Source organism: Phalacrocorax carbo, chromosome 2, assembly GCF_963921805.1.
Source record: "Phalacrocorax carbo chromosome 2, bPhaCar2.1, whole genome shotgun sequence".
In the NCBI taxonomy this organism is placed as follows: domain Eukaryota; kingdom Metazoa; phylum Chordata; class Aves; order Suliformes; family Phalacrocoracidae; genus Phalacrocorax; species Phalacrocorax carbo.
Genome location: NC_087514.1, coordinates 42,977,786 through 42,995,640, shown reverse-complemented (window position 1 = coordinate 42,995,640; position 17,855 = coordinate 42,977,786). Strand labels below are relative to the sequence as shown.

Below are 17,855 nucleotides of genomic sequence, written 5' to 3'. Positions count from 1 at the left end.
TACAGAAATATAAGAACTTGTGGCCTTTGAAGAGTTCATTAACATTTTGTTTCACAGTATCAGAGCATGTGCTTATTGATCCAGTTTCTAGTGCTTAAAAACTATTTTTCAACTTCGTTTATGCTTTGTCTCCATTGTCTGGCTATACTTGTTTAGAAATAACGTAAGGTCAGAAAATTTAATATTGAATTATCTATCATCTACTTAACTATACTGATATATATTAAGGGCTAAACATTCATTTTATGGTATTGCGTATTTTCCATATGTTTCTTTTGCAAGATTTAGGAGGCTTGTCTTATATAGAAGCTGAAAGTCTCAGGATGTGTCTATGTTGGCATTTTAGTTAGATCGGGATCCCACTCCTGAAGCAGTTGTCCCCACTTGCTAGACTGCAGTTCGTGTTGTGGAGCAGAGTTGGAGTGCAAGAATGGGACTGCTTTAGGAAGATGCAGTGCGGGGCTTACCTTTAAATAAACCCTTGCTGTGGTCTTGCTCCTACTGAATGTTCGGTCCTTGGGGCTGTACTGGAGTGACTGGGGTAACAACCGCCCTTGAAGCAGGTGTGGGCTTCAGCACCAACTGCTGGGGCTGTTTGCTGATGTAGACCTAGCTAAGTCCTCTGAGGACTACAGGCTTTCATCTCCATGAGGAAAAAAACCAACAGTGCTTCATGATGAGGCTCAGGATCTTCTCTTTTCTGGTGCCATCGCATGTGTTAACTCACATACTGTATTTGTGTGATTGCGGAGCACCTGCACATTGGCACTACTGATCCGTTGTTGTTACTGTCATGAATAAATGCTAACCTTGAGCTTACCAGCACAACCGCACAGTAGGCTTAAGTCACAGCTGTTTTTGTGCTTTAAGCTGCAGGAAAAAAATCTGAGCAAAAATGCTTTTCTCGGAGTTTACACTGGCACTGGGCAAGCTGCCATCTCTAAAGATATCTTCAGCTTTCTTACAGCAATAGGGAAAGGGATTTTTGGCTGACAAGTTAGATCAAATTACCTTATGTCCTCCACTTTAGCTGTTTGTTCTGTAGAAGCAGAACTATTCAAGAGCAAAAGGTTAGCACTTAGGTGGCTAAATACCTGATCTTGCAGATACAGCAGGTAATTAAACACTGGGCTTCCTGATGTCTAAGGTGAGCATGCAAACACCAGCCTGCCTGTGGGTGTACAGAAATTTCCTATGAACCATTAACTACAGAACAAGAGTCATCTATATATTCACAATTATAAATAAATAAATTTTAAAAAGCCTTCTCACTATTTCAAAGTAACCGGTATGTAACCCGTGTAGAGCTGAGAATTTGGAAAAATCTCCCAATGGGTGTTTTCACAAACTAAAATTAAGCGGTGAAGATGTTTGCTTCTAAGGGAAGATCCTGGCTGAAGGTTCCCCCCCAGTGCCTTCAGACGAGTATGGGAACACTGAAATGTTGACACACAAGAAGAGAAAACTGTATTCTCTGCCTCTTTGGGATGATGATGCCTGGTCAGTGCCTGTTGATTTTCTGTATGATTCCTTTTATTTTTATTCCAAGAGAAGATGAGAAGGGGAGCAATGAGTTCTCATGCTGCTTTTAAAGCAGTATCACACTTCACTGTGTCACTGATGAAACTTTATGGATGCCCAAGGTTTGTTGACAATAGGTGACATATAATTTGCAAAAATGGTAGGAGAGAAGGTATCCTCCTTTCATGTTTAGAAGCAAATGTTCAGCCCATGGATAGGATACTGCATCTGTCATTACGTGGTACTTCCTCGATGGCAGGAGGGGAGATTAAATGAAGGTGATGCGGGAAGTTGAGACCTGCCACGTGGGAGTGCTTGTGGCCTTGGTTTATTGTTATAGGCAGTTAGGATTATGGTTATTATCAGTATTTTTACAAAAGTACAAGTCTTAATACGAACCCAGAACAATATGGTTAATTTTTCTACCTACAGGGGTAGGGGTGCGTAAGGCACCGTCCCATTGAAATGGTTGTGCCTGCAAGTGGACACCTCTACTACTTTAACTGTTTGCTATGATGACCTGTTCTATCCTAGAGATGAAGGTAAAGGTGTGATGTAGGACAGGGTGTTACAATCTGCTTTAGCTTCTCCAGCTGTGTTTTAGTCAGTGCTGGTTTACTTGAGTCTGTATATGTACTGAGCTCTTATTTTAGATTTTACATTGTTCTTCAAAGAACTGGCTTTAAAGATTAATTAGGGCGGGGGGGGGAGGGAGTGAGAGTGTGTGCCTGCAAGGGAAAATGTGACTGTGAACCTAGCATTAGAGCACTGACCTGAAAGGAGGGAGAGAGGAAGGAAGGAGGTTTGAAAAGCATTCACAGTGGATTCTTTGAAGAGTAAGTATAACTACTCTCCCCTGAGGGAGGAATATAGAGATAATGTATATATGCTTGCTGAAGAACTGTGTAATTACATCATGGGATTAGTAGTCAGGTTCCAGTCATGTAGATGCTAACAGCTGTATCTCATCTGATTTAGCATGGATGCACATCCTGAGAGAAGGATTATCCTTCTAAATTGTATTGAAGAAGAAATACTTGTGTGGTGATTTGCCATCACTGATACACACATCTGCTATTTTAGACTGTCGTAACATGCCTGTTTGAACAAGGAGATTCATTACTAAAGGTCAGAGTAGCAGTGTATCTGCCCTGGAGCTGGGACTGCCCAAGTCATCAGGCTCATGTGAGATGGGGATCTGAATCAAACGGACTTCCCTGCTAGACCGGCATACGCGTTGTGAAGTGGGGAGATATAGGTGTTGCTAACTCCAGCTGCAGTTCTCATCATTTGGACTGGATTTTTTTCCTACATCTTCCGAAGCAGCCTTTTCTCTAAAACATACAGAAATAAGTTGTCACTACAGTAATGATATTATTCTTCTATCTATTCTGAAGCTCACAGAAGTATCAGAAATATGTAAGCCATTTTGGAGCGGGGTGGCCTGGGGAGAAAAAATGAAAATGTTGAAATGGTAAATAACTATTTTGAAAGACTTACTACATCTGTCAATTGAGACAAGAAGTGATTTCTTTTCTTTGCAGCAGAAAAGAGCGTTCAGCCTGTGTTCCTAACCTTCAGTTGTTCTTCCCGTGAACTATTGTGTATTAAAAGGAAGCACGTTTTTGCTGCATAGCCCAGATGTTTGCATGGGAAATGGTTTGGTTTACGGCATAATGTTTTTTGTTTAATACCTTTTTTATTCCAACAGGAAATATGGGATGTATAAAATCAAAAAGGAAAGACAGTCTGCATGGAGATGGGCTAGATTTGAAGAATCAACCAGTACGTAAAACTGAACGAACTATTTATGTGAGGGATCCAACGTCCAATAAACAGCAAAGGCCAGTAAGTAGATAGTCTCAGGGGAGAATTCCAGTAGCAAGATCAAAGCATGACTGGCATAACTTAAATTTCAATCCAAAACACATGCATGGAGAAATTCAAATGATCATTAGTCCACAATTGGGCTTTTAGTGTTATGCAGTTCACCCTCAATGAATAAGTACTTAAAGAAATAAAAAGTAAAAATTGGTGGTTTGTTACTTAATTACTTTATGTTTGTCATAATTTTCTGCATGAAAACAGTAATCCTTGATAATGCTTGATCTAGATATAGCTACATCTGTAGAAGAATGCTAGGTGACTTTAGAAAACCTGAAGTAGTTTAGAACTGTTTTTAAAAGCATCAGTGTTGGGTTTTTAATAGCTGTGGGTTCCAGGTGTCGATTATTCTATTTAAAAAGGCTGAAGTAATCAGGGGTGATTCATTACTAGCTCTAGTCAACTTTCCTTTTGCTCACTGAAGGCCACTACTTGACCTTGCATGAGGTGCGTAGGTAGGGGCGGGACGGGAGCGGAGGGTGCAGCGGCGAAGGGAGCAGGGCTGAGCTGCAGGAGGAACAAGCTAATGGCAGTTCCGTGTGCGCTGCCTGGCATTAGAAGGGAAGAGTGCCGGGAAGGGGAATCCCGTCAGGTACCAAATCAGTTTGCTATTTCGCAGATTGACTGGTACCTTTTCTTCCTCTGCCTTCTTTACTGTGCTGAGGAAACTGTTATTTCATGGCTGCCCTTACTCAGGGGCCGTGCTCTCTGCGCGTGAATCACACCCTTCTCTCCCCTCTCACCAGCTGACACAGTGGACTCAGCGGGCCCTCAGTCAACGTACACACATCACAAACTACCATTTTTTATTTTCTAATTACTATTTTTTTTCTTGCACAATCTTAGCAACATAACCATGCTTGTCATTCTTTAGCATGACAGCTACATGTTAATAACTGTCCTGTTAGAGTGCCCTGCCTAAAGCCTCTCCAGCAGAAGTAACAAAGCTGTGAACTTCCTCCCCACAGCTTGTGCCACACCTTCCTGAGGTCTGAGCTGCGTAATTCAAACTCTAGTGGGGACTTACATATGTTGTAATTTTCTTTTGAAGAACGGTGGGAAAAAATTGGAGCGTTTCCTTTTAAATTGACGCATGAGATGATACCAAAGTGAATAATATATAATTGTAATGTAAGATTGTCACAAAGATCTAAAACTGCTTAATTAAAGACATATTTTATTGTAGGCAAATCAAGAAGTGCAACTGTTACCAGGACAGAGGTTTGTCAGTGAAGGTACGTTTTCATAGGAATCTGAAGAGCTGTGTGCTATGCCCATATCAGCCTGCGAAATAACGTGAGCGTGCCTTTGGCTTTCTACCTTTGTAGAAACAGAGGAACATGGAGTCATTGTGATAGCTTTGTATCCCTATGATGGCATTCATGAAGATGACTTGTCCTTCAAAAAAGGAGAAAAGTTGAAAGTTATTGAGGAGTAAGTATGACAGTGCTGATTGTATTGTAGTTTTTCTTTGGATTCATCTAATTCCCTTTATAATTTTTTATATCCTACTCATAACATGAGTGTATTAATGGTAAGAGAGCTCCCTTACATGTGAAAAGACAAATGCATATGGAGCTGTTGGTAGGACTTGGCAGCTGCCCTTGGTAACAGCAATCAAACATTGATCTGATGGAGCCAATGGCTTCTCAGGGGGCTTGAGCTCAGAGAAAAGATGCTGTTTCTCTCGCCAGCACAGGCAAAGCTCTCAGCACAGTAGAACCCAAATAACACTTTGTAATTTTCCTCTCCTGTAAATACTACTGTTTCTGTTTTGCAGACTGGGAGAATGGTGGAAAGCAAAATCTCTTACGACAAGGAAGGAAGGCTTCATTCCCAGCAACTACGTAGCAAAAGTAAACACCTTGGAAACAGAAGAGTAAGTTCTCCCAGGCTCTAAATACTGGCAAACTTTTTCGCCCTGGTGGTGTATCCTTTTTGGGTGGAGGAAAGAAAGAGTCCTAACTGTTTGAAATATTTTTCAGATGGTTCTTCAAAGACATAACCCGAAAAGATGCTGAAAGACAACTCCTGGCTCCTGGAAATGGTCCTGGAGCTTTCCTTATCAGGGAAAGTGAAACATTAAAAGGTAGGCTTTGGGGTGGGTTACTTTGGAACCGATACTAGAATTGAAAACATACAGTCTGTCTTCACAAAAATTGGAATCAAGTGACACTGGGTGTGGAGTAGTCCTAGTGTGTCCTATTGTGTGAATTTTCTGAAGTTCTGTAGAAGTGAGAAGGATGAGAAAATCACCAGGAAAAGAGAGAAGAGAATTACAGGTTAACACCTAAAGTTGAGGTAGGGGAAAAAAAAGTGTGTGTGTATGTATGCTTGCGTGATTGCACTGACAAGGAGTAGGAATGAACGGAGAGATCTTTTCCTCTCCTAACATTTGTGATTCCTCTATTGAAGGACACTTTTAATTGTAAACAGTAGGTGCTTCGGTTTATAGTTTTAAAATGTAGTTAGTGCATAATGAGGGTTTACACTTCTGTACTGTAGTGTGATTTTTCCCCCCCCCCCCCAAAAAAAAGCTTTTTGGCAAAGGTTTCTGCTGTAGACAGAGTTCTTTGTACTGAAAAGCTTAGTGAAGTCTCCAGACTCTTTGGTTAGAACTTTCAGAAAAGCATAGGAGGTTCTGCCCCAGCTTCTAGACTCCGAGAGCAGCCTGACTGGATTCTCCAGCTGGAGACTCTAACACTGCATCCTCCAGAGGAAGATGCATGGACCCCTTCTGTGGATTGTATGTCTATCCTTCCCACAGGGGTGGTTTTTCTGGCTCTAACGCTGCAGATTCTTGATTAGGTAGCTCTCTGTAATGGGCCCATATTGCTGTTTCTGTGCTCTCCAATGAAGACAGACATCTAAATTCAACATAGGCTGCTGGGACTAAGGCAAAATACGCCTAAAATCTTTCTGTCACTGCATCTGTGTGTGGGGAGAGAGAAGGGGCTACGGTGGTTTCCTAGCCTTGAAAATGGACCTCAAGGGTTGTATAAGTAGAAGAAATTAAGAGCTCTGTAGTTTTGGGGTAGATGCTCTGCTGCCCCATCTTAAACCCCAGGTGAGGTTAGGCTCTCTAGAACTAACAGATCTGCCCTCCCTCCTGTGTCCCCCAAACCATCTCCAAGGTTTTCTTTTCTGAAATGCTGATCTGTGAATTTCAGCTTCTGCCCTGGCCTTGCTTTCCCAGTGGGTTCCACTTGAGCCGGGGGGACTTCCTGCAGAAGTGGGCATGGGATGTAGAGCTGTCTGGATTATGGAACTCCTAACTTGGTTGAATAAGATTGAAAAAGAAAGCGTGACTGTAAGCATTTTGGTGACTGGTTCAGGACCGGCTATTGGTTAACTTCCTCATGTTGATTGCAAAATGCTTCTTGAAGAAATAAGGGAGTAAAAAGAAAAACAGAGAAAAGGTGATTTTGTTAGGCTCAGCTGTATACGCCTGGACACTGTTGACTTTTGCTATCTGTTAATGACCGTTTTTTCTTTGTCCACAGGCAGCTACTCTCTCTCCATAAGAGACTATGATCCACAGCATGGCGATGTTATTAAGCACTACAAAATTAGGAGTCTAGACAATGGAGGATTTTACATCTCTCCAAGAATAACTTTTCCCAGCATCAATGATATGATCAAACATTATCAAAGTAAGTTAAATCGGTTGATGGATTATTTAATAGAATACAGCCATTATTTCCTGTGAAGGAAAATAAATAGCTTCTTGTTTTGTTTCAAATGTTTTCATCTTTTTTTTTTCCTAAATAACCCAGGCACGCATGTTATCAAAGATAAAGTAAAACTGTTTGGAACCCAGGAAACATTGTTATCATAACCAGACCTAATGCTGCTTACTCTGTGGCATACCATGGTGAAAGAAAGAACAGCTTTATAAAACACCTCATCAAATTTATGATGATGTGAAACTACAGTTAGCATTGACTGCATTGTAAATAAATAAATTCTGTATTTGAAAGTAAATTTGTATTCACAATTAGCAGAAATACGTATGGACTTGTGAATGTCTTCTTACAGTGTTGAGTGTGGAATTGTTTTTATTTTTCCTATAAAATTATTTATTTGCATGTTTGTTTATTGTGAATGATGTTTTGAAGAAAGTAAAAGTCCATTGACTTCAAAGAAAGAAAATTGCACCCACATAGAGTGTATACATTTATTATTTAAAAATGGGGGGAGGGAGGGACAAGTTTCAAACTATATTTAGCTACAAAAGTGACTTTTCATTCTGCATAACCTCGTGGTGGATAGCTCCAAAATACGTGGGTTTTAGTCTTGTAACTGGGAAGACAGAGGAGATTAAAAAGGTAGGACAGAAAATCGCATAGTGATTTTTCAAAGCCCTGCTGAAGACTTGGCCATGAGATTTCTCTGAGTTGTTAGACATGTGTGGTAATTCTTTGGCACAGCTGGAAAACCTGAGAATTATTATGTATTTGTATTAAAGTTGTAGCTGCACAGTGTCTGGAGAACACAAATAATGGTGACCTACTTATGCTTGTATGCACATGTGTCTGAAACAATGCTAAAAAAGAAAATGTAATCACAAATTCAGAATACGGGTTCCAAGGCTACTCCAGTGTGCATCTTCATTAACATGCTGTCAGTAAGCAGGTCTTGTATTTTATTTGGTTGGTACAAATTATACTAAAAAACCCCTTAATAATCTGATGGTACCCAGATGCACGTGACATTTCTTTATTAAATCTGTCTCTGAATACCAAATTTCAGTTCAGAGGTGCTTACAACTACATGAAAGCACTAGAAAGGGTACATGTTCATCAAAACGTGATTATTTTGAAAATTAAATTGAGCTGGTTACTGCACACCTGTAATTAAGTAATGTTTATCTCAAGTCATGAGGCACAGAAATGTAACAGGTTTTGTATTTTGTTTTTCTTCTGAAAACCAGAGCAATCAGATGGCTTATGCAGAAAGTTGGAAAAAGCTTGTATTAGTCCCAAGCCTCAAAAACCATGGGATAAAGATGCATGGGAAATTCCACGGGAATCAATTAAATTAGTGAAGAAACTTGGAGCTGGTCAGTTTGGAGAAGTCTGGATGGGTAAGTTTATTCCTTTGGAAAGAGTAATTAAATCTGCTGAAAGAAGTGTCATTTCAGAGTCATTCAGAATAATAGTGGACACGAGCATGGTCCGATATACTTGTGAAACAGTACAGCCAGGCCCAGAATATACCCTCTCATGAGGAGAGAGGATTTGCAAGGGGGAAGATATTTGATATCATGGAATAAATCCTTTGGTGTCTTTTAAAGAAAAAACAATTTGTGAGTAAGAACTGTAATTTAGAGGATTGAAGACAATAGGGGTTTTTTTTGTTTGTGTTTTGTGGGGGAAGTAGAAGGTTATAGTAAGATGTGACTCCTGATTCTCAAAATCAGCTGGCATCTCAGAACTCTGTTTCAAATCAGAAAGCAGTAAAGAACCTGAAATAGAAAGAAGTAATATCTTTTAGTGAATTTTGTATAGATTTTTCACTGTGTCTAGGTAAAGAAGAGGCTGCAATATAATGCATGGGACTGCCATACTGGGTGAAAAACAGGGATAATTAATCCAACATTATCGCTTGCCAGATTGCTGCTGAGAAAGTAGGTGATATATGTAGTAAGAAGATTAGAGATATCACCCCTACCTTGAACTATCATGCAGGTTCCCAAAGTGCTATCAGACATACAAGTTGTAAATGTTAATATATACCTAGAAAAAAGGATAACATCAATTATTATAACCATGATTAGCTTTGTTCGCTTATGAACCATCTTATTTTCTCAGCCTCAGTGACTTCCTGTGGCAGGGAGCTATGATCACTCTCTGATCACATTCTGCAAAAATATTTAATCTTTTTGCTTTTGAAATGCTGTCTATTCAGGGATCCGAGTATTCTTTTGGGTTCCATATTGCATGTTCTTTGTGCTATTCATTACTTACACGCTTGTTACTTGTTATCATCTTATTTGAGGTAAACTATACCTTTCTCCCAAAGTCTTCATTACGCTGTTTTTTCAGGCCAGATCATTGTTTTAACTCTTCCCCAAATCTCCTTTTTGTAGGTTAAATAGTAATAAAATGGCTACCATAATAATAGAAAGGTTTTTCTTGGGGTTTTTTTTGTGGTTTTATGTTGGGTTTTTGGTTTTTTTTTTCACCAAGATTGTACAGGCAGGGCATTCCTGAGCAACTTAAAAGCGTATCCCGAAATTTATTAGAAGAAGCAAATCTACAAAGGGGTCTCTGATGACCCAGGGGAGTGTGGCAAGCTGACAGGAATGTCATTGCTTTGAAGAGATGCTCTCATTTAGGAAAGTAAAGCACAGAGTGGTGCTGTTTGAGTGGCAAATTCCACACGCAGCGATAGTGTCAATCAGAAAGCTCTAATTCAGTCATTCAATCTTTTGATATAAATCATGTAAAAAATGCAAGCAACGCATCTCTATAATATAATATAGCCAAATGCAGCCTTTTATCTGCCTTCATGAGAAAAGGCTTACGAAACCCTCTAGCTATGATATACATGAGTGACAATTTACATACTAGTTAAGACAGGTGTCAGCCATTCTGCAGGTTTTTTTCTGTCTAATAAACCCAGGCAAGAAATATTTAACTGACACTGAAATGCTATGAAAGACTTTGTGGCAGAAGGTAATCACCTGCTTGAAAACGTAGATCATTTTGGGAAGTGACTACTACTGCACATACACATACAAAGGCGTAAAACTTTAAAAGGGAGTTTCTGGTTCAAGATGTTTCCTCTTGTTTGTGTCATTATTTTAACATCTAAATTGGGCCTCACCCCTGCATTCGAATTGCTGCACTGTGAGAAAAATTAATGTACTGTGAAAGCGATGGCTGTGTTTCCTCTTCTCCGCTTTCTTTCTGAAGCGACAGAAGTTGATTTGCATGGCACAGGTCCTCTCGAATCAGGAGCATGGTTAAGGGTTTGCCTTGTCTTTTTAGTTTGTCCATAAGTACTCTTTGGGCTTCCAAGTTAACATCTTCCTCTTGCGTGCTTCGGAGGGAGTTAGCTTATGTTATGGGAGGACTAAGAAAACCCTAGGAGCAAAAAGCAGACCTCCATATCCCCCAAGCACTCGGCTGCGCTCCTGTGTGACCTGTGCAGGGAATCGTTGTCATTTATGAAGTGGTCAGGTAAATCTCCTCCAACACAGACAAAACTGGGAAACTGATGGTCGTTTATAGCAAGTTTTCTCTATCACTGCAAGTGCATTTAATGTCTTGCTTTGTTGCAGCTATGTGTAATTTTATACATTTTATAAAGACTTCCTGGTTTTAGGCTACCAAGTTAGCATTTATGTGTGAGTTTTGGGCATCAGCTGTCCTGACATGATAGATGAAAACAGCATGGCAGGGTTGTGTTCGCATTTTATACCCCGCACCATGGAAGCGGTTAGAAAGCTGCAGCCTGTGCTTTCTGCCTTCACATTTAATGGGCTGTATGGAGATGAGCTAGAGATGGAGCTACTGTCGCATTCCTCTGCTCTTCAGCTGAGTGATGGCTGTAGTTGGTAAAGGAGGGTTGATGTGCTGACACACAACAGGATGCAGAGAAGCTGCTGTTCTTCAATCTCTTCTCCAAAACCTCCTGCAGTTGTAATGACCTGAGACATTATCTGGCTTCTAACAGTGTCATACTTCCATAGCTCAGACAAATTGTTCTCAGCATAACCTTGCAGGGAATTATTGTGAAAGCAGAGGGAGGAGAAAGCTGCATCTTGTAGGCTTGTTCACAAAGTTGTTCATCTTCAGTCCTGGAGATCTGAGGCTCAACCTCATTGTCTGTTATAAATTCATATCACAGCTTGGCCTGATTAAGCCCATGCAAGAAACTGGGGGCAACCTGGCTGTCCAAGATACTGCTTTGTCAAAATAATCATAATGAATTCCAAAATAAATACCTGAAACACTAACAATTTTTGGAGGATTCTATTCTAACATGTAAAGAAAAACATGGCTCTCCATGTGAGACATCATTACATTCCTCAGATTTGCATACTCTTGCTTGCATCACATTTCATTTTTAACTGAAGTCTAAACTGCAGAGAGACTTGCTTCCTGCCATGGTATGAAAGGGTTTTTTTGACCGTGGATTTCAGTGCATCTGGGCAGCTTCTTTAGTGATGTGATCAACCAGAGTAGCACTGCAAGGGCAGGGTCTATGTTTTATGCATTTTTGTTCCTAGTGTGCACTGATATGATGTGAACCATAATGCTCTGTCATATTAATAATCCATGAAGAGAATTCTCAAGCAGGGCTAAGAGAAAAGTTAACAAGCCAAATGGAGCCATTATAGTGTATTTTATTAATGAGACACATTTTGCTTGCATCTCAGGTGTAAAAGATTCTCTCATTTGGTAACCCCCAAATTAGAATATAAGTAATACACATTTTGGATGTGTATTTTCTTATGCAGTTGTTAGTTTTTCTGCTGTATGATATACTCTGATTTTTCTATTATTAAAACAAAAGGCATCTAAAATGAACCAAGAAAACTTTCTGTTACATCTCATCAGTACTGGAAATGGATTTTTACAGTACATGAGCTTTACATGAGTTGAATGTTACAAAGAATCTGACTTTTGTGTCAGGTGTTCTAGATGTAAGCAAGAATGTTGTTGCTTACCTACCTTTTTTAATTCATGTTTAGGCAGCAAACTGACCATATGTTCATTCATACTATATGGCAAAGAACACCATGGCACAGCAAGTGCTGGGTTAACACCTAGAGCCAGGTTCAGTTCAGCCAAGGCAGAGGTTAGTGAGGGGTTCAGAGCTGCAGGTACTGTATGAAGGAGTGATGTAGCCACCCCTTCCCACAGCTCCCTGTGTGTCACTGGAACCCTTCTGTGATGCAGATTGAACATTAAATTTGCTGTCACCAGCTGAAGCACTTTGAGGTCACCAGTTTTCCCTCTGCCTGCACAAAGGCTGCAGTTTCTTACCTGTACAGTCTGCCAGCAGGCGATCTTTATGGAAACTACCACAGAGGTTTTCATGGTAATGGTAGGTGACCTGACATGAGGCCTAGGACTTTGTTAAACTGGGGTGGTGCAGACGCATACTAAAAGATGCTGCCTGCTCCAGGTCTGATGTGGTCCTCAGCCCAAATCAAGCTAACGCTGGTTTTATTGATAATGGGTGGGCAAGAGAAGTGACAAATAACAGTTTTGCCAGACTGCCAAAGGTCCATTTTATACAGATGCTGTTGTGTGTGCTCCTAGAGTTCCTGACCGCCTTTCCTCAGTGTTTTGGTGTCCCATCCCTGCCAAAACCTGATGAAATAAATGGATGTGAGAGAGATCAGAATCAACTCTCTCTAGTGCTCACGTTGGCTAATTTGCTTTGTGTGTTACCACCAGAGGGTCAGGGTGGACCGTTTTCCTGCAGAAAACATCAGTATGGGTGAGGTGTTGTAGTAACATAAACTTTCTGTAAGTAGAACCATAGTTTGATGGATCTTTTCAGTGAATGTAAAATAGTTACATCGTTAATGTTGAGTGTGTTGCTCACAATTGCTTCACAGAAATAGTGATATTAATGAGTATGTTTAGTAAAGTATTCAACAAACTGGGAGTGGAACTAGTGCTTTGCTTTAGGGTATGGGATAGAAAAGTAGAATCATAGAATCATTAAGGTTGGAAAAGACCTCTAAGGTCATCAAGTCCAACTGTCAACCCAACACCACCATGCCTCCTAAACCATGCCCTGAAGTGCCACGTCTCCATGTTTTTTGAACACCTCCAGGCATAGTGACTCCACCACCTCTCTGGCCAGCCTGTTCCAATGCCTGACCACTCTTCCAGTAAAGAAATTCTTCCTAATATCCAACCTAAACCTCCCGTGACGCAAGTTGAGGCCATTTCCTCTTGTACTATCACTCATTACTTGGGAGAAGAGACCAACACCCCCCTCACTACAACCTCCTTTCAGGTAGTTGTAGAGAGTGATAAGGTCTCCCCTCAGCCTCCTCTTCTCCAGACCCCAGTTCCGTCAGCCTCATAAGACCTGTTCTCCAGACCCTTCACCAGCTTTGTTGCCCTTCTCTGGACACACTCCAGCACCTCAATGTCCTTCTTGTAGTGAGGGGCTCAAAACTGAACACAATGTTTGAGGTGTGGCCTCACCAGCGCTGAGTACGGGGGGACAGTCACTTCCCTACTCCTGCTGGCCACACTATTCCTGATACAAGCTAGGGTGCTGTTGGCCGCCTTGGCCACCTGGGCACACTGCTGGCTCATGTTCAGCCGGCTGTCAACCAGCATTCCCAGGTCCTTTTTTGCCGGGCAGCTTTCCAGGTACTCTTCCCCAAGCCTGTAGCGTTGCATGGGGTTGTTGTGACCAAAGTGCAGAACCCGGCACTTGGCCTTCTTAAACCTCGTACAATTGACCTAGGCCCAGCCAGCCAGCCCGTCCAGACCCCTCTGCAGACCCTTCCTACCCTTGAGCAGATCAACACTCCCACCCAATTTGCTGTCATCTGCAAACTTACTGAGGGTGCATTTGATCCCCTCATCACGGTCATTGATAAAGAATCAAAGAAGACTGGCCCCAAAACTCAGCCCTGGGGAACCCCGCTCGTGACCAGCCGCCAATTGGATTTAGCTCTGGTCACCGCAACTCTCTGGCCTTGGCCACCCAGCCAGTTTTTCACCCAGCAAAGAGTACACCCATCCAATCCGTGAGCCGCCAGCCTCTCTAAGAGGATGCTGCAGGAGACAGTGTCAAAGGCTTTGCTAAAGTCCAGGTAGACAACATCCACAGCCTTTCCCTCATCCACTAGGCGGGTCACTTGGTTATAGAAGGAGATAAGGTCAGTCAGGCAGGACCTGCCTTTCCAGAAGCCATGCTGGCTGGGCTGGATCACCTGGTTGTCCTGCATATGCCTGGTGAGGACACTCCAGATAAACTGTTCCGTAATCTTCCCCGGTACCGAGGTCAGGCTAACAGGCCTGTAGTTCCCTGGATCCTGCTTCTGGCCCTTCCTGTAGATGGACGTCACATCAGCAAGCCTCCAGTCACCTGGGACCTCCCCTGTTAACTGGGACTGCTGGTAAATGATAGAGAGTGGCTTGGCGAGATCCTCTGCCAGCTCCCTCAGAACTCTCAGGTGGATCCCATCCAGCCCCATAGACTTGTGAGTGTCCAGGTGGCTCAGCAGGTCACAAACTTCTTCCTCCTGGATTATGGGGTGTTTAATCTGCTCTCCACTCCTGCTTTCCAGCTCAGGAGGCTGAATACCCCTGGGGATAACTGGTCTGACTATTAGACTGAGGGAAAGAAGGCACTAAGTGCCTCAGCCTTCTCCTCAACCTCGGTGGCAATGTTCCCCTCTGCATCCAATAAAGGATGGAGATTATCCTTGGCTCTTTTTTTGTTGTTAATATATTTGTAAAAACATTTTTATCCCTTACAACAGTGGCCAGGCCGAGTTCTAGCTGGGCTTTTGCCTTTCTAACTTTCTCTCTGCATGACCTAACGAGATCCCTGTACTCTTCTTGAGTTGCCTGCCCCTTCTTCCAAAAGTGGTAAACTCTCCTTTTTTTCCTGAGTGCCAACAAAAGCTCCCTGTTCAGCCAGGCCAGTCTTATTCCCTGCTGGTTCATCTTGCGGCACATGGGGCCAGCCTGCTTCTGCACCTTCAAGACTTCCTTCTTGAAGAAAGCTCAGCCTTCCTGGACTCCTTTGCCCTTCAGGACATCCTCTCAAGGGACTCTCCCAACCAGTGCCCTGAACAGGCCAAGGTCTGCCCTCCGGAAGTCCATGATAGTGGTTTTGCTGACCCCCACTCCTTACTTAGCCAAGAATCAAGAACTCAATCGTACTATGGTCACTAAGCCCAAGATGGCCTCCAGCCGCCACATCTCCCACCAGTCCTTCTCTGTTTGTGAACAGCAGGTCAAGCGAGGCATGTCCCCTGGTAGGCTCACTTACCAGCTGCATCAGGAAGTTATCTTCCACACACTCCAGGAACCTCCTAGACTGTTTCCTCTCTGCTGTGTTGTATTTCCAGCAGATGTCCAGTAAGTTGAAGTCCCCCACTAGAACAAGGGCTACCAATTGTAAGACTTCTGCCAGATGCTTGTAGAACACTTCATCTACCTCTTCATCCTAGCTGGGTGGTCTATAACAGACCCCCAGCAGGATATCTGCCTTGGTCGCCTTCCCCCTCATCCTTACCCATAAGCACTCGACCTCATAATCACAATCGCTGAGCTCTATATAGTTGAAACACTCACTTTATAATAATATAATTTATACATAATTATGCAATATATTAACATCTGTTTTTCTGATAGATATAAATTTTATACCTGAGCTTTTACAGCAGATTTAACCTGTAGTTGTCATTTCTTCTTATGAGATTGCTTAGAGGCATACTTTTGTACAGCTTTGACCTGACCACGTTTGGAAAAATATATTTAATAATCATGCAGGTGAATATTTTGTGATAGACATAATGGCTTTTCAGGTGATGTTCCTTGTTTTAAAAAAGGTGATAGAAGATGCAGTGATTAGTGCAATCCCTTAAGATCTGGAAATCAGTTCCTTGCTTTGCCACTGATTTCTTATGTTATCCTAACATAATAAATAATATGATAAATTATTTAATAGCATGATAAATTGTATAAGAAAATGGTGGACTCCAGTTTAGAGGTGTATCCATTGTGGTAATACTGGGTTGTTGCTGAATAAGGAAATGAGGCTATTTCACTGAGTCATGAAAGTTTTACCTCTTCCGAGAAACATTTTTACAATGTTGAAAAGGGTATGGTCGGGGACAAGAATTGCATTTACATTCCTCCCTCCCTCTCTCTCTCTCTTTTCCTTCTATTTCTTTTGTTTTTCAAATTAAATTACTTCACAAGATAGACTTTAGGATCAGCGCTTGCTACTCCTTACAGAGCATTTTACTCTCTAAAAAACTATATTTTAACATTTATTTTACATTTGGAAAACATTAAAGCAGAAAATAATTCACTGCTTTTCCTCTTTACTAAGAGTTGCTTTTTATATAAATAAATAAATATCACATTAGAAGGTTTGATAAACAGAGAAATGAAACAGCCACAGTCTCTTCCACTCTTGGCATGGGCTATGGGATAAGAAGTTACCACATTTTAAATCTTACTCTCAATGCTGGAGGATTGCAGTCCTGTCAGCATATCTTAGTTGGCCATGAGAATCCTCATTTGATTGCACTTTTCTGTAATGCTCCATTTTGAGCACTGAGGGTTAGAGAAAGGATTATAAGCATGAGACTGACATGTATAATATGGTTATAATAATGGCATATAAAGATGCTCCAGAATCTTGCAAGTAATCCATGGACTCTATTAGATTCTGAAACAATTTATGTGGACATTCATTAAAACATCTCTTGACTCTTTGAATATTTTATGGGCTCCTTGTAAATGAAAACTCGGTAAGAAGTAAGATAATTTTTTTTTTCAGATAACTGATTTCTAAAATTAGGAAATGTATGATTTTTTCACTGCAATGTTGTATCAGTTGCAAAGTAAAAGGAATTCCAGTGCAAATATTTGTGCTTCGTCTGGCAATTGCTCTCAGGCTCTGAGTTATTACTGGAATCCAACCTCACCTGCTTTACAAATTCCTACTAGTCGAGACGCTGTGCAGCGCAGAGTGACTTCAAGTGCACTGATCGTAGTCCCTCCTTTCAGGTTACTATCATAACAGTACGAAAGTGGCTGTGAAGACTCTGAAGCCTGGAACAATGTCTGTGCAAGCCTTTCTGGAGGAAGCCAACCTCATGAAAACACTTCAGCATGATAAGCTCGTTAGGCTTTATGCTGTAGTAACCAAAGAAGAACCTATATATATTATAACAGAATTCATGGCTAAAGGTGAGAACAACATTGGATCTGCAAGCAGTGTTTTGGTAAACTCTTCTGCTTCTCATAGATCAGTCCCCTTTCTTTAAAAACAAAGGAATAAAAAAGGGAAAACTTGTGATTTTAGCGTTATTCTTTTGAATGCTCTGATATGAAATGAAGGACCAGCTATCCTAGAGGTGGACTGAGGCTTTAATTTTATGATTCATTGCTGCATTTGTGAAATAAACTATTTTTACAGTTTTCTTAAATAGAGCATTTTTAATTGTTTCAGATGCAGGGCATAACCCCCAAAATAGCTTTGGTTCCTTTGGGCTCCCTACCTAACCTTTGTTTCTGGTGTCATAGCAAGGCAATTAAAATAAACCTTAGAAATGGCCTTATGTGTCCCTTGAATTGATAAATATGTCTGTAATAAGGTGACTGATGAGTGGTCCTACAAGGGCGGCTGCACTACTAGAAAAGGACAGCCTTTATAAGAGCATTACTGCACAAAATAAGTGAGGTTTCCTTCTCAGATTGTCTTGGGTGGTAGTGTTT

At 41.3% G+C, this 17,855-nt stretch overlaps 1 protein-coding gene across 8 annotated transcripts in view; it reads left to right on the top strand.

Moving 5' to 3' along the window:
• The window catches only part of LYN (LYN proto-oncogene, Src family tyrosine kinase), a 55,117-nt gene that overhangs the window by 18,504 nt on the left and 18,758 nt on the right, over nucleotides 1-17,855 (top strand). For 4 of the 8 annotated variants that reach the window (XM_064442700.1, XM_064442705.1, XM_064442704.1 and 1 more), the window contains exons 2-9: nucleotides 3,233-3,306; nucleotides 4,592-4,640; nucleotides 4,734-4,839; nucleotides 5,186-5,284; nucleotides 5,391-5,494; nucleotides 6,909-7,058; nucleotides 8,339-8,491; nucleotides 17,145-17,327. In XM_064442700.1, the coding sequence (XP_064298770.1) occupies nucleotides 3,233-3,306; nucleotides 4,592-4,640; nucleotides 4,734-4,839; nucleotides 5,186-5,284; nucleotides 5,391-5,494; nucleotides 6,909-7,058; nucleotides 8,339-8,491; nucleotides 17,145-17,327 (918 nt within the window). Of the gene's footprint in view, nucleotides 1-3,232; nucleotides 3,370-4,591; nucleotides 4,641-4,733; nucleotides 4,840-5,185; nucleotides 5,285-5,390; nucleotides 5,495-6,908; nucleotides 7,059-8,338; nucleotides 8,492-17,144; nucleotides 17,328-17,855 lie in introns of all 8 variants that reach the window. The other 4 variants (XM_064442699.1, XM_064442702.1, XM_064442701.1 and 1 more) reach the window with 1 other exon arrangement.